A 12,083-nucleotide genomic window follows, 5' to 3' on the forward strand; every position below is an offset into this window, starting at 1 on the left:
AATACACTGCGCCCTAACTGCAGGGAACCAAATTCCTCTGACAAATCTAATCTTCCTCTGACAGCACACCAGAGCTGGGTTCAATTGCAATTCAATTCAGGAAGTAAACTTCTGTTTGAGAAATTGTAATTTCAGTTTACTTTCCCAATTGACTGATTTGAAATAGAATTGACCCCTAACCGGCTGAAGCACACTGTAGGCATGGTCTGACCTGGCGCCCCACAGTCACAGCACATGTTGTTGCCGGGCATGCGGCGGATATCCTCGGTAATGGCTCTGGTCAGGTCCTCAACACTGTTGTCTCCACTGGACTTCCGCTCATCCAGAGCCACGTTAAGGGCTTTCTGCTTACTGTTGGTCAGCACTGAGATCCACCTGCATGATAAAAAGAAAAGGGAAAGTAAAAAAGTCTATTCCATAGTCTCAGTCGGTATTAGATAGAATGTCATGGCCCGCCTGCCTGTGAGGAAAACAACCTGTGGTTACCTAGGCCCACAGCAAAAAAACTTTTCCAAACACAATTGTCTTGTCATCTGCTTGTTTTGGTCCATTACAAAACTACAATCAAGAAAAGTACATGTCTAAAGATGAATTTTCAACACTGCCTGCTCCCGAGCATTCTCACTACTTCAAAAAACGTAATATTGTAGTGCTTCCCTCATGCACCTTTTCATGATGGTGCTAGCAGCCACGTGAGTGAGTGAGTGCTCGCTAGCTAGCTACCAACTGGAACATTAAGATAGCCATACCAACAACACAAACAAACTGCCTATACAGCTACAAGTAGTGAGTGGAGTAACAAACGGACTACACTAAACAAGTTAAATGTCTTACCGGAGATTAAATGTTTTCAACACAGATATAGTAGCAACGTGTAGCCTAACAGTAAATAAATGCTGCTTTCAATAACACTCAAATGCTGTTTCATGGCTGGAAAAGGTGAACACTATAGAGCAGGGATGGGCAAACAGCATGCCGCTGCACCCCTTTTGAAGGCCCTCAGGTCAATCCCCCCCCCCAAAAAAAAGGCAAACAGCATGCCGCTGCACCTCGTTTGAAGGCCCTCAGGTCAATTCCCCCCCAAAAAAAAGGCAAACAGCATGCCGCTGCACCCTTTGAAGGCCCCCAGGTCAATCCCCCCCAAAAAAAAAAAAGGCAAACAGCATGTCGCTGCACCTCGTTTGAAGGCCCTCAGGTCAATCCCCCCTCCCAAAAAAAGATACTCAGTCAGGGTCTCAACTTGAGCAGACCCGCGAGCAACTGGGCCTCCTGAGTGGTGCAGTGGTCTAAGGCACTGCATCCCAGTGCTAGCTGCGCCACTAGAGATTCTGTGTTAGAGTCCAGGCTCTGTTGCAGCCGGCAACGACCGGGAGATCCATGGGGCGGCGCACAATTGGCCCAGCGTCGTCCGGGTTAGGGGAGGGTTTGTCGGCAGGGATATCCTTGTCCCATCGCCCACTAGCGACTTCTGTGGCGGGCCAGGCGCAGTGCACACTGACACCGTCGCCAGGTGTACGGTGTTTCCTCCAACATATTGTGTAAAGAAGCAGTGAGGCTTGGTTGGGATGTGTTTCGGAGGACGCAGGGCTCTCAACCTTTGCCTCTCCCGAGTTCATACGGGAGCTGCAGCGATGAGACAAGGCTGCAACTATCAATTGGATACCACGAAATTGGGGAGAAAAAAAACGGGGTAAAAATTATCATTATTTTTTAAAGACCAGCGAGCGGCCCTTTACGATGAGTTAAGATTTTTTGTGGCCCCCACCCCCAACAAAGTTGCCTGTCCCTGCTATAGAAAGGTTACTCACGCAACACACACTGGCTCATCATCAGCAAGAAAGTGATATGTGCGATTATCTAGAACACAAGAGAAAATACGTTAAATCAGAAAGTCTGCATCCAAAGAACATGTTTCACATTTAAAGGAAAGGAGCTCTCATCAAATCACATTTTATTGGTCACATACACATATTCAGCAGAAGTTATTGCAGGTGTAGTGAAATGCTTAAGTTCCTAGCTCAAAAAGTACAGTAATATCTAACAATACACAAATCTAAAAGTAAAACAATAGAATTAAGAAATATATATAAATATTATATTATTATATAAATATATATATATTATGATGCGCAACATCGGAGTGGCATTGACTAAAATACAGTAGAATAGAAAACGGTATATGCATAGGAAATGAGTTAAGCAGTGTCTAAACATTATTAAAGTGACTAGTGTTCCATCATATAAGTGGCCAGTGACTCCATGTCTACATACAGATGAAGTCGGAAGTTTACAAACACTTAGGTTAGAGTCCTTAAAACTCGCTTTTCAATCACACCACAAATTTCTTGTTAACAAACTATCATTTTGGCAAGTCGGTTAAGACATCTACTTTGTGCATGACACAAGTAATTTTTCCAACAATTGTTGACAGACAGATTACTTCACTTAATCACAATTCCAGTGGGTCAGAAGTTTACATACACATAGTTAACTGTGCCTTTAAACAGCCTGGAAAATTCCAGAAAATGATGTCATGGCTTTAGAAGCTTCTGATAGGCTAATTGACATCATTTGAGTCAATTGGAGGTGTACCTGTGGATGCATTTCAAGGTCTACCTTCAAACTCAGTGCCTCTTTGCTTGACATCATGGGAAAATCAAAAGAGATCAGCCAAGACCTCAGAAGAAGAAAAAATGTAGACCTCCACAAGTCTGGTTCATCATTGGGAGCAATTTCCAGATGCCTGAAGGTACATTCATCTGCACAAACAATAGTACCCAAGTATAAACACCATGGGACCACGGAGCCATCATACCGCTCAGGAAGGACACGCGTTCTGTCTCCTAGAGATGAACGTACTTTGGTGTGAAAAGTGCAAATCAATCCCAGAACAGCAGCAAAGGACATTGTGAAGATGCTGGTGGAAACCGGTACAAACATATCTATATCCACAATAAAACAAGTCCTACATCGACATAACCTGAAAGGCCTCTCAGCAAGGAAGAAGACACTTTTTGGAGAAATGTCCTCTGGTCTGATGAAACTAAAGTAGAACTGTTTGACCATAATGACCATCGTTATGTTTGGAGGAAAAAGGGGGAGGCTTACAAGCTGAAGAACACCATCCCAACCGTGAAGCATGGGAGTGGCAGCATCATGTTGTGGGGGTGCTTTGTTGCAGGAGGAACCGGTGCACTTCACAAAATAGATGGCATCATGAGGGAGGAAAATTGTTTGGATATATTGAAGCAACATCTCAGGACATCAGTCAGGAGGTTAAAGCTTGGTCGCAAATGGGTATTCCAAATGGACAATGACCCCAAGCATACTTCCAAAGTTGTGGCAAAATGGCTTAAGGAAAACAAAGTCAAGGTATTAGAGTGGCCATCACAAAGCCCTGACCTCAATCCTATAGAACAGTTGTGGGCAGAACTGAAAAAGCGTGTGCGAGCAAGAAGGCCTACAAACCTGACTCTGTTACACCAGCTTTGTCAGATGAATGGGCCAAAATTCACCCAACTTATTGTGGGAAACGTGTGGACTGCTACCCGAAACATTTGACCCAAGTTAAACAATTTAAAGGCAAAGCTATCAAATACTAATTGAGTGTATGTAAACTTCTGACCCACTGGGAATGTGATGAAATAAATAAAAGCTGAAATAAATAATTCTCTACTATTATTCTGACATTTCACATTGTTAAAATAAAGTGGTGATCCTAACTGACCTAAGAATTTTTACTAGGAAGAAATGTCAGGAATTGTGAAAAACTGAGTTGAAATGTATTTGACTAAGGTGCATGTAAACCTCCGACTTCAACTGTGTATAGGGCAGCAGCCTCTAAGGTGCAGGGTTGAGTAACCGGGTGGTAGCCGGCTAGTGATGGCTATTTAACAGTTTGACGGCCTTGAAAAATAAGTGTTTTTTCAGTCACTCGGTCCCAGCTTTGATGCACTTGTACTGACGTAGCCTTCTGAATGAAAGCGGGGTGCAGGCGTTGCGCGGGTGGTTGATGTCCTTGGTGATATTTATGGCCTTCGGCTAGTGCTGTAGGTGTCCTGGAGGGCAGGCGGTATGCCCCGGTGATGTGTTGTGCAGACCGCACCATCCTCTGGAGATCCCTGTGGTTGGTGCAATTGCCGTACCAGGTGGTAATACAGCCTGTTTGTGAAGGTCATAGGGGACAAGCCACATTTCTTCAGCCTCCTGAGGTTGAAGAGGCACTGTTGCGCCTTCACCACACTATCTGTGTGGGTGGACCATTTAAGATAATCAAATTTGATTTGTCACGTGTTGAATTCAACAGGTGTAGACCTTAAAGTGAAATGCTTACTTACAAGCCCTTAACCAACAATGCAGTTCAAGAAATAGAGTTAAGAAAATATTTACTATATAAACAAAAGTTTAAAAAATATATAATAAAAAGTAACACATAAGATATTACAGTTTTCAGTGATGTGTACACTGGGGAACTTGAAGCTTTACAAATTCTCTACTGCATGTGTATAGGGGCATGCTCCCTCTGCTTTTTCCTGAAGTCCACGCTCCGCTCCTTCGTTTTGTTGACGTAGAGGGAGAGGTTATGTTCCTGGCACCACTCCACCAAGGCTTAAGACAATTAAATACTCTACTAACAAATAAGCTGTTACACTTATTATTCTATGTATCTCCCTTAAGGTCCCTGTGTAATGTGATGTTGTACCCCCTAGACCAATTGTCCTTTGTATATTATTTATTTATACTTGTTCCACATGTACTTCCTGTATTGATTTGTTAATAAAAAAAAACATTCAAACCACTCCACCAGGGCCCTCATCAGTGATGTGTATGCCAAGGAACTTGAAGCTTTCCACCTTCTCCACTGTGGTCCCGTCGATGTGGATAGGGGCATGCTCCCTCTGCTGTTTCCTGAACTTCACGGTCAGCTTCTTTGTTTTGCAGACTGAGTGAGAGGTTATTTTCCTGGCACCACTCTCCCAGGGCCCTCACCTTCTCCCAGTCTCGTCATTGTTGGTAATCAGGCCTACTATGGTTGTGTTGTCTGCAAACTTGATGATTGAGTTGGAGGCGCGTGACCACTAGGGATGAAACGGTTACCAGTTTCACGATTATCCACAGTAAAATTCCTGACGATTAGTATTACCGTTTCAAATTTTTATTACCATTAAAACCCGTGTTTGATTACCACGGTTTGAAAAAGCCATGGTGAATACTGTCCAGCATCAACCAAAGTTAGCAACAGTCTGACGCCGGCGCAGCATGCAATGTGGGTTTTGTTTTGTGTGAAAGCATGGAGGAAGGCAGTGACAGCGCTCAGGAGATTTTTCAGCATTCGTAGAGGACCAAATCTGAATCGTATTTTGGGTTTTACATTAGTAGAGAGGGAACGTTAATCGAAGATGGTAACCCTGTCTGCAAATGTGCTGGTTGATAAAATACCTGTATTTATGGGAAAGATGTTTGAAAATGGCATTTTGTTCTTAAATTATATTGTAAAAATTGTACAGGAAGGTCTGCTAAATCCAAGAGTACAACCAATTGATTACATTATTGTCCCAAAAATGGAGGAGGTTGGTGGCAGCGGGAGAAGGCAGTGAACTGGTCTGTCTGACCAATATAAAGGATCAAAACTGGCAGAGGAATAAAAATAGCATAAATAGGAAAGTATACCAGTTTCATTTGAGGACCAGGATGTTGACAACTGTGCCATACAGATTGCAAATAGTTGGGAAGAGATGTTTTATGTACCGATTCCATGGTACAGGGTGTATGAGTTGATATATAAAACAACGCAAGACTTTGTGCTTTTCAGCTAAAATTATTATATAGAATTCTCGCCACCAACAAAATGTTGAATATTTGGGGCATAAAATCATCGAAGCTCTGCAGATTTTGTTGTAAGGATACAGAATCAATAGACCATTTATTTTGGTATTGACCTCAGGTAGCCTGTTTTTGGTCTCGGGTTCAGGATTGGCTGAAAATGCATGTCATGGATCTAAAATTGACCCTAGAAATAGTACTGTTAGGAGATCTGGAGAGACCGGTTCAGTCAATTACTAATATACTAATACTCTTAGTAAAAGTATTTATTTTCAACACACAATCTGTAGATTCTATTCGATTAGATAAATTGAAATTGTACGTTAAACATCATAGCATAGTTGAAAGATGTGTTGCGTAGAAACACGAAGTGGGTGGCCAGCAGAGATAGATGGGATGGGCTGAGGGAAGGTATGTGGAATTGGAGACAAGTGGGAGTGGAGTTGCTGTGTGAAAGAGAGAATGGATGATCAAAAGATAAAGGGGAAAAAAAGTCTAAATAAAACATAATAAAAGTACATTTGAATGACACTAAGTGGCAGTGTTTTTACAACTAATGCCGGTTTGCCTGAGGCTAATGCCTTGCAGGTGTTTGTACACATGCATATACACACACTCTCATTCAAATAAACACATACACACATGTAATAGCGCCAGACATGCACACAAACATATACAGTTGGCATTGCTGTTATGATTTCAGTTGTCCTTGATGTCCTTTGTTTTAAATGTATTATTTTGTTTAAAAAAAAATTGCATTGATGTTTGCTGTTTTCTTCGGTCTTTTCCTTGTTGGTTGTTGGTGCATTAGGGGGTTCTTGGGGGTGGGGAATGGAATAAAAAACATTTTTTTTGTTTTTTCTTCGGGGGGAGGCTATGGGAGGGCTCTCGAATGGTTGAGGAAAAGCTATTGGGGAACTGTGGGGGGGATCTTGGTGGGTTCGGGTTTCACAAGATTGTGATCATGAAAAAGGAGACTATGACATATTTTATATCACTATCATGCACACACCCTTACACATAAGGATGGCTCTGTTGCAGAACGGCTGATGCATGTTTCATAGTGTCTTGATGCTGTATTGTTTGTCCTTCATGTTCTAATACTTTAATGCCTTGTGTTTTTGTAATAAATCATTTAAAAAATATATACATATTTTTTAAACCCTGTCTGCAGAACAAGCAACAAAAAGAAAACGCTGTGAGAGGGGGCAACACTTCAAATCTCTTGAGTCATCTTCGTGACCAGCACTTTATATCGAATGCAAGGTAAGTTAACTTTTAGCTCAATGCATGATGTGGGGACTTTGGAATGGGGGAATGTCATGGTTTGTCTGTCTAACTTGCTAATAGCTTGTCCATAATGTAAACTGAAGCCTTCAGTGTTACCTACTCTTGTAAAAACACTACACGTTGTTCTGCTGCTGTATGCGTCATGTGTCTGAAGACTCTATTCACCCATTGCACACGATAACACGTTATGTAGTTTAGTCACCCAGCCAACATATTTTGTTCATTTAAAATCCAGAAGTCATCGACTTGGTTGTAAAAGTGTTCCAACAGGAGAAACACTATAGACTCCTATGCAAGACTCCTATGCAAGACTCCTATGCAAGACTCCTATGCAAGACTCCTATGCAAGACTCCTATGCAAGACTCCTATGCAAGACTCCTATGCAAGACTCCTATGCAAGACTCCTGTATTTATGTCAATTGTTGGGCTCAATGCAATTACCATCACTGTCTTAAGACTCTCGTATTTATGTAAATTGTGTATGGGGTCATTGGATATATAAAAATGCAACGCAGAAGATACACACAGTCTAAGTGAATAATAATTATAATGTAACACTAATAATAGTAATAATAATACTACATTTGCTATTCCCTTGTTTACAGAGTGGGAGTGCAGAAGGCAAACCCAGTGATGCTACTGGTCCCTCTACAGTTGTGACACAGACACTTGAGCAAGCATTTAAAATAGGCAGGCTGTTTATGCACCCTCGTCAAAAAATGCTCAGGACCTCACTGCACTCATTTCATATGAAGGTTGCTGTGCCTCACTACAAAGTGAGTGCTGCTAATTGTGTTTGTTGTTTGTTTATTTGATTTGCTTACTTAAGGTTGTGTTCATTTAGACCTGCACTAGGGAAACTTTTACCTCTCATGGCCACATGGTTTCATCTTTAATGTTAATGTTATTATTTTAATGTTTATGCACACAAAGTGCATAGTGCTGCTAATTGTATTTGTTGTTTGTTGGTTTTCAATATAAAACTTGGTGAAATGATTTCAGTGTGTGTTTCAGTACTTTTTGATCACTTCCAGCACATTTTAACAATACCGCAATAATACTGATAACCGTGATACTTTTGGTCACTATAATCGTGATATGAAATTTTCATAACGTTTCATCTCTAGTGTCCACGCAGTCATGGGTGAACAGGGAGTACAGGAGGGGGCTGACTACGAACCCTTGTGGGGCCCCTGTGTTGAGGATCAGTGAAGTGGAGGTGGTGTATCTTCACCAGCTAGGGTCGGCCAGTCAGGACCCAGTTGCACAGGGCGGGGTTCAGGACCAGGGCCCCGAACATCAACACTATGGACAGCATTCTTACACAGGCATTCCTCTTGTCAAGGTGGAATAGGGCAGTGTGCAGTGCAATGTCACGACTCCACTGCAACTCCACTGTCTCTGTACTGACGTCTTGCCTGTGTGCCTTACGGAGGGAATAACTACACTGTTTGTATTCAACCATATTCCCAGTCACCAGGCCATGGTTAAATGAGGTGGTTTGCGCTTTCAGTTTAGCGCCAATGCTGCCATCTATCCACGGTTTCTGGTTTGGGTAGGTTTTAATAGTCACAGTGGGAACCACATCCCTTATACACTTCCTGATGAACTCAGTCACTGTGTCCGTGTATACATCAATGTTTTTATCCGAGGCTACCAGGGACATAGCAAAGTCTGCATGACAACGTGATAAGAGCGTCTGCTAAATGACTTAAATGTAAATGTAAATGTGTGTGTGTGTTTTATACGGCATACGCAATAATTCTGACCTGAATAATTATGATAATGAACATAGGCCATGGTTGACAGGCATGATTATTTCAAAGAGCGATGTTTCCAAATTATTTGGACTAAAACATTTTATTGAATTTTGATTGTTAGACTAACAGAGAACAAATTTCAGATGCAAATTAGACCGTAAAGTTCAATTGTACGTATATTTTCAATCCTGGTTAGGGAGGCTGACTTACGAGAAATGAGGTCAAAGCACTTCTTGTCCTCCAGACTGGGCTTGACTTGGCACGTGAGCAGGTTGAGTTTGGCTGGTGGTTTGTTGGGCTGAGGAAAGGATAGCATGGTTACTCCCAGGGAAGTCCCTCCTGCAATTATGTATGCCATTGCCCCAACTGATGACCAAGCTATGTTAAAGCTGAAATCTGACTTTACCTTACAGAAAAAGCCCTAATTGGTTTAAAATGTGTACTTCATGCAAGCAAGACTAAATACATGTTCTCTAGTTCTCGCACTGCTCTCTTTCACCAAGGTCTCTTTAGTATCATCTCTCTCTCTTTGTCAATTCTGTTTTGCTTTGACAGAAGTGCAAGACACCTTTCTCTAATAGAACATGGTAATGATTAAACATGGGGTTTATCGTGACCAACAGTGAAAAAACGCTGCTTTCAATGACATTCAAATGCTGTTTCATGGCTGGAAATTGTGAACACTAGAAGGGCAGGAAAGGGCAATGGGCGGGCCGCGGCCCACATTTTGAAGGATATACAGATGAGCAAGTTAAAAAGCTAAGATTTAAAGTGGGCTTCTTTTTAAGAAATATATCTTGCATCTCCCTAAATAGCAGGAAGACGAATTGAACAGTCGACTTTCCTGCCATTTCTTGATTATGGTGACACCATTTGCCAGATTGCAGCAAATGGTGTAACTCGGGCAGTTGTTGTTGCCATCCTGTACCTGTCCCGCAGGTGTGATGTTTGGATATACCGATCCTGTGCAGGTGTTGTTACACGTGGTCTGCCACTGCGAGGACGATCAGCTGTCCGTCCTGTCTCAGGCGTCTCACAATATGGACATAAGAATTTATTGCCCTGGCCACATTTGCAGTCCTCATGCCTCCTTCAGGCATGCCTAAGGCACGTTTACGCAGATGAGCAGGGACCCTGGGCATCTTTCTTTTGGTGTTTTTCAAAGTCCGTAGAAAGGCCTCTTTAGTGTCCTAAGTTTTCATAACTGTGACCTTAATTGCCTACAGTCTAAGCTGTTCGTGTCTTAATTACTGTTCCACAGGTGCATGTTCATTAACTGTTTATGGTTCATTGAAGAAGCATGGGAAACCGTGTTTAAACCCTTTACAATGAAGATCTGTGAAGCTATTTGGATATTTACGAATTATATGTGACAAAAAAGGGACGTTTATTTTTTGCTGAGTTTAGCTAGCTGCTAAGAGGACGTCATGTCATTGGAGGAGTGGGTGAGTGACTGACTAACTTTTTCTCCTTGTATCGTTTTACGGTGGCTACACAGCCAGGATGTTGCAACTGCCTATAAACACATAGTCCAGTTCAAAGAGAATGATGGCAGGCCTTTGTCGCAAACAGCTTGTTTGCATATAGGCCTACTGTACCTCCGATTGGCTATGGCGCATCGGTCTGCGTAGACTCTGGTCCTGGACGAGACAGATGTCTTTATTAGGTGTTATTTACTTACTGCAGTGTCAATTGTCCAAGTGCACGGCCGCTTTCCCACTCTATATTGCTATAGAATTTTCACAAATGTCTTAGAATGTTTATTACTTATTACATAAACTACGAATTTATGAAAACGTGAAAATGACCATATCTAAGTGTTTGCTTGTCAGAAAATGCAACAAAAACAAAATTGTCATATTCTTCCTGGTGGTGTATATGAACAGATTTGTATAATATTTAATGTTGCTAAAATGCTGTCAGTTGCACTTTAAGCATTAAAGTTACACTTTATTTTAGGGTACAGAAATCAGCAGGTATTTACTAAAAGATAACATGGTAATCACATAGGTTATTACTATCACATTTGATTCATTAAAAAAGCCCCACCAGGCACTATTTAGTACCAGGTTATCATAAATTGTGTCAGAAGATAATCCACAACACTGAACTCACAGTTCCATGTGCAATAGTTAGGTAGCAGTTCTGCACAGTGCAATTCCTCTTCTGCCACATCTTTCTCAACCTGCACGGAACAAATACCAAGAGTGAACATTTGTCAGCCTACAATCTGACTGAGGTACTGTGATGTAATTGTATGGAAGCTCAAATGAAATTCTCACTATACACATAGTGATACTACATCCGTCTAGTATAAATAGGATTTCACTTGTACAGTGGAAAGTAAGTATGTGAACCCTCTGGAAATGCCTGGATTTCTGCATAAATTGGTTAGAAATTGTGATTTGATCTTCATCTAAGTCACAACAATAGACAAACAGTGTGTTTTAACTAATAACACTCACATTATTGTATTTTTCTTGTATATATTGAATACATCATTTAAACATTCACAGTGTAGGTTGGAAAAATTATATGAACCACTAGGCGAATGACTTCAAAAGTTAATTGGAGTCAACTAAACCTGGAGTCCAGTCAATGAGACGAGATTGGAGATGTTGGTTAGAGCTGCCCTGCCCTATATAAAAACACTCACAAAATTTGAGTGCTATTCACAAGAAGCATTGCCTGATGTGAACCATGCATCAAACAAAAGAGATCTCTGAAGACCTAAGACTAAGAATTGTAGACTTATATAAAGCTGGAAAGGGTTACAAAAGTATCTCTAAAAGCCTTGATGTTCATCAGTCCACGGTAAGACAGAAGAAGCCACTGCTGTCCAAAAAAGACATTCCTGCACATCTGAAGTTCGCAAAATGTTCCACAGAGCTACTGGTAAAATATTCTGTGGACAAATGAAACTAAAATTGAGTTGTTTGGGAGGAAGGAACACACAACACTATGTGTGGAGAAAAAAAGGCACTGCACACCAACATCAAAACCTCCCCCAACTGTGAAGTATGATAGAGGGAGCATCATGGTTTGGGGCAGCTTTGCTGCCTCATGGCCTGGACATCTTAGTATCATCGACAGAAAAATGTATTCACAAGTTCATCAAGACATTTTGCAGGAGAATATAAGGCTATCTGTCCACCTATTGAAGCGCAACAGAAGTTGGGTGACGCAGAAGTTGGGTGACGCAGAAGTAA

The 12,083-nt window shown here is 41.5% G+C and overlaps 1 protein-coding gene across 1 annotated transcript in view; it reads right to left on the reverse strand.

Annotated features, from left to right (window-relative positions):
- The window catches only part of LOC135568049 (arf-GAP with SH3 domain, ANK repeat and PH domain-containing protein 1-like), a 60,339-nt gene that overhangs the window by 40,253 nt on the left and 8,003 nt on the right, over positions 1-12,083 (reverse strand). The window contains exons 10-13 of the mRNA XM_065015073.1: positions 10,990-11,059; positions 9,085-9,172; positions 1,809-1,857; positions 212-375 (exon numbers count right to left, since the gene is read on the reverse strand). Of these exons, the coding sequence (XP_064871145.1) occupies positions 212-375; positions 1,809-1,857; positions 9,085-9,172; positions 10,990-11,059 (371 nt within the window). The remainder of the gene's footprint in view (positions 1-211; positions 376-1,808; positions 1,858-9,084; positions 9,173-10,989; positions 11,060-12,083) is intronic.

The sequence above is a fragment of the Oncorhynchus nerka genome, unplaced genomic scaffold, assembly GCF_034236695.1.
Source record: "Oncorhynchus nerka isolate Pitt River unplaced genomic scaffold, Oner_Uvic_2.0 unplaced_scaffold_1726, whole genome shotgun sequence".
Taxonomy (NCBI): Eukaryota; Metazoa; Chordata; class Actinopteri; order Salmoniformes; family Salmonidae; genus Oncorhynchus; species Oncorhynchus nerka.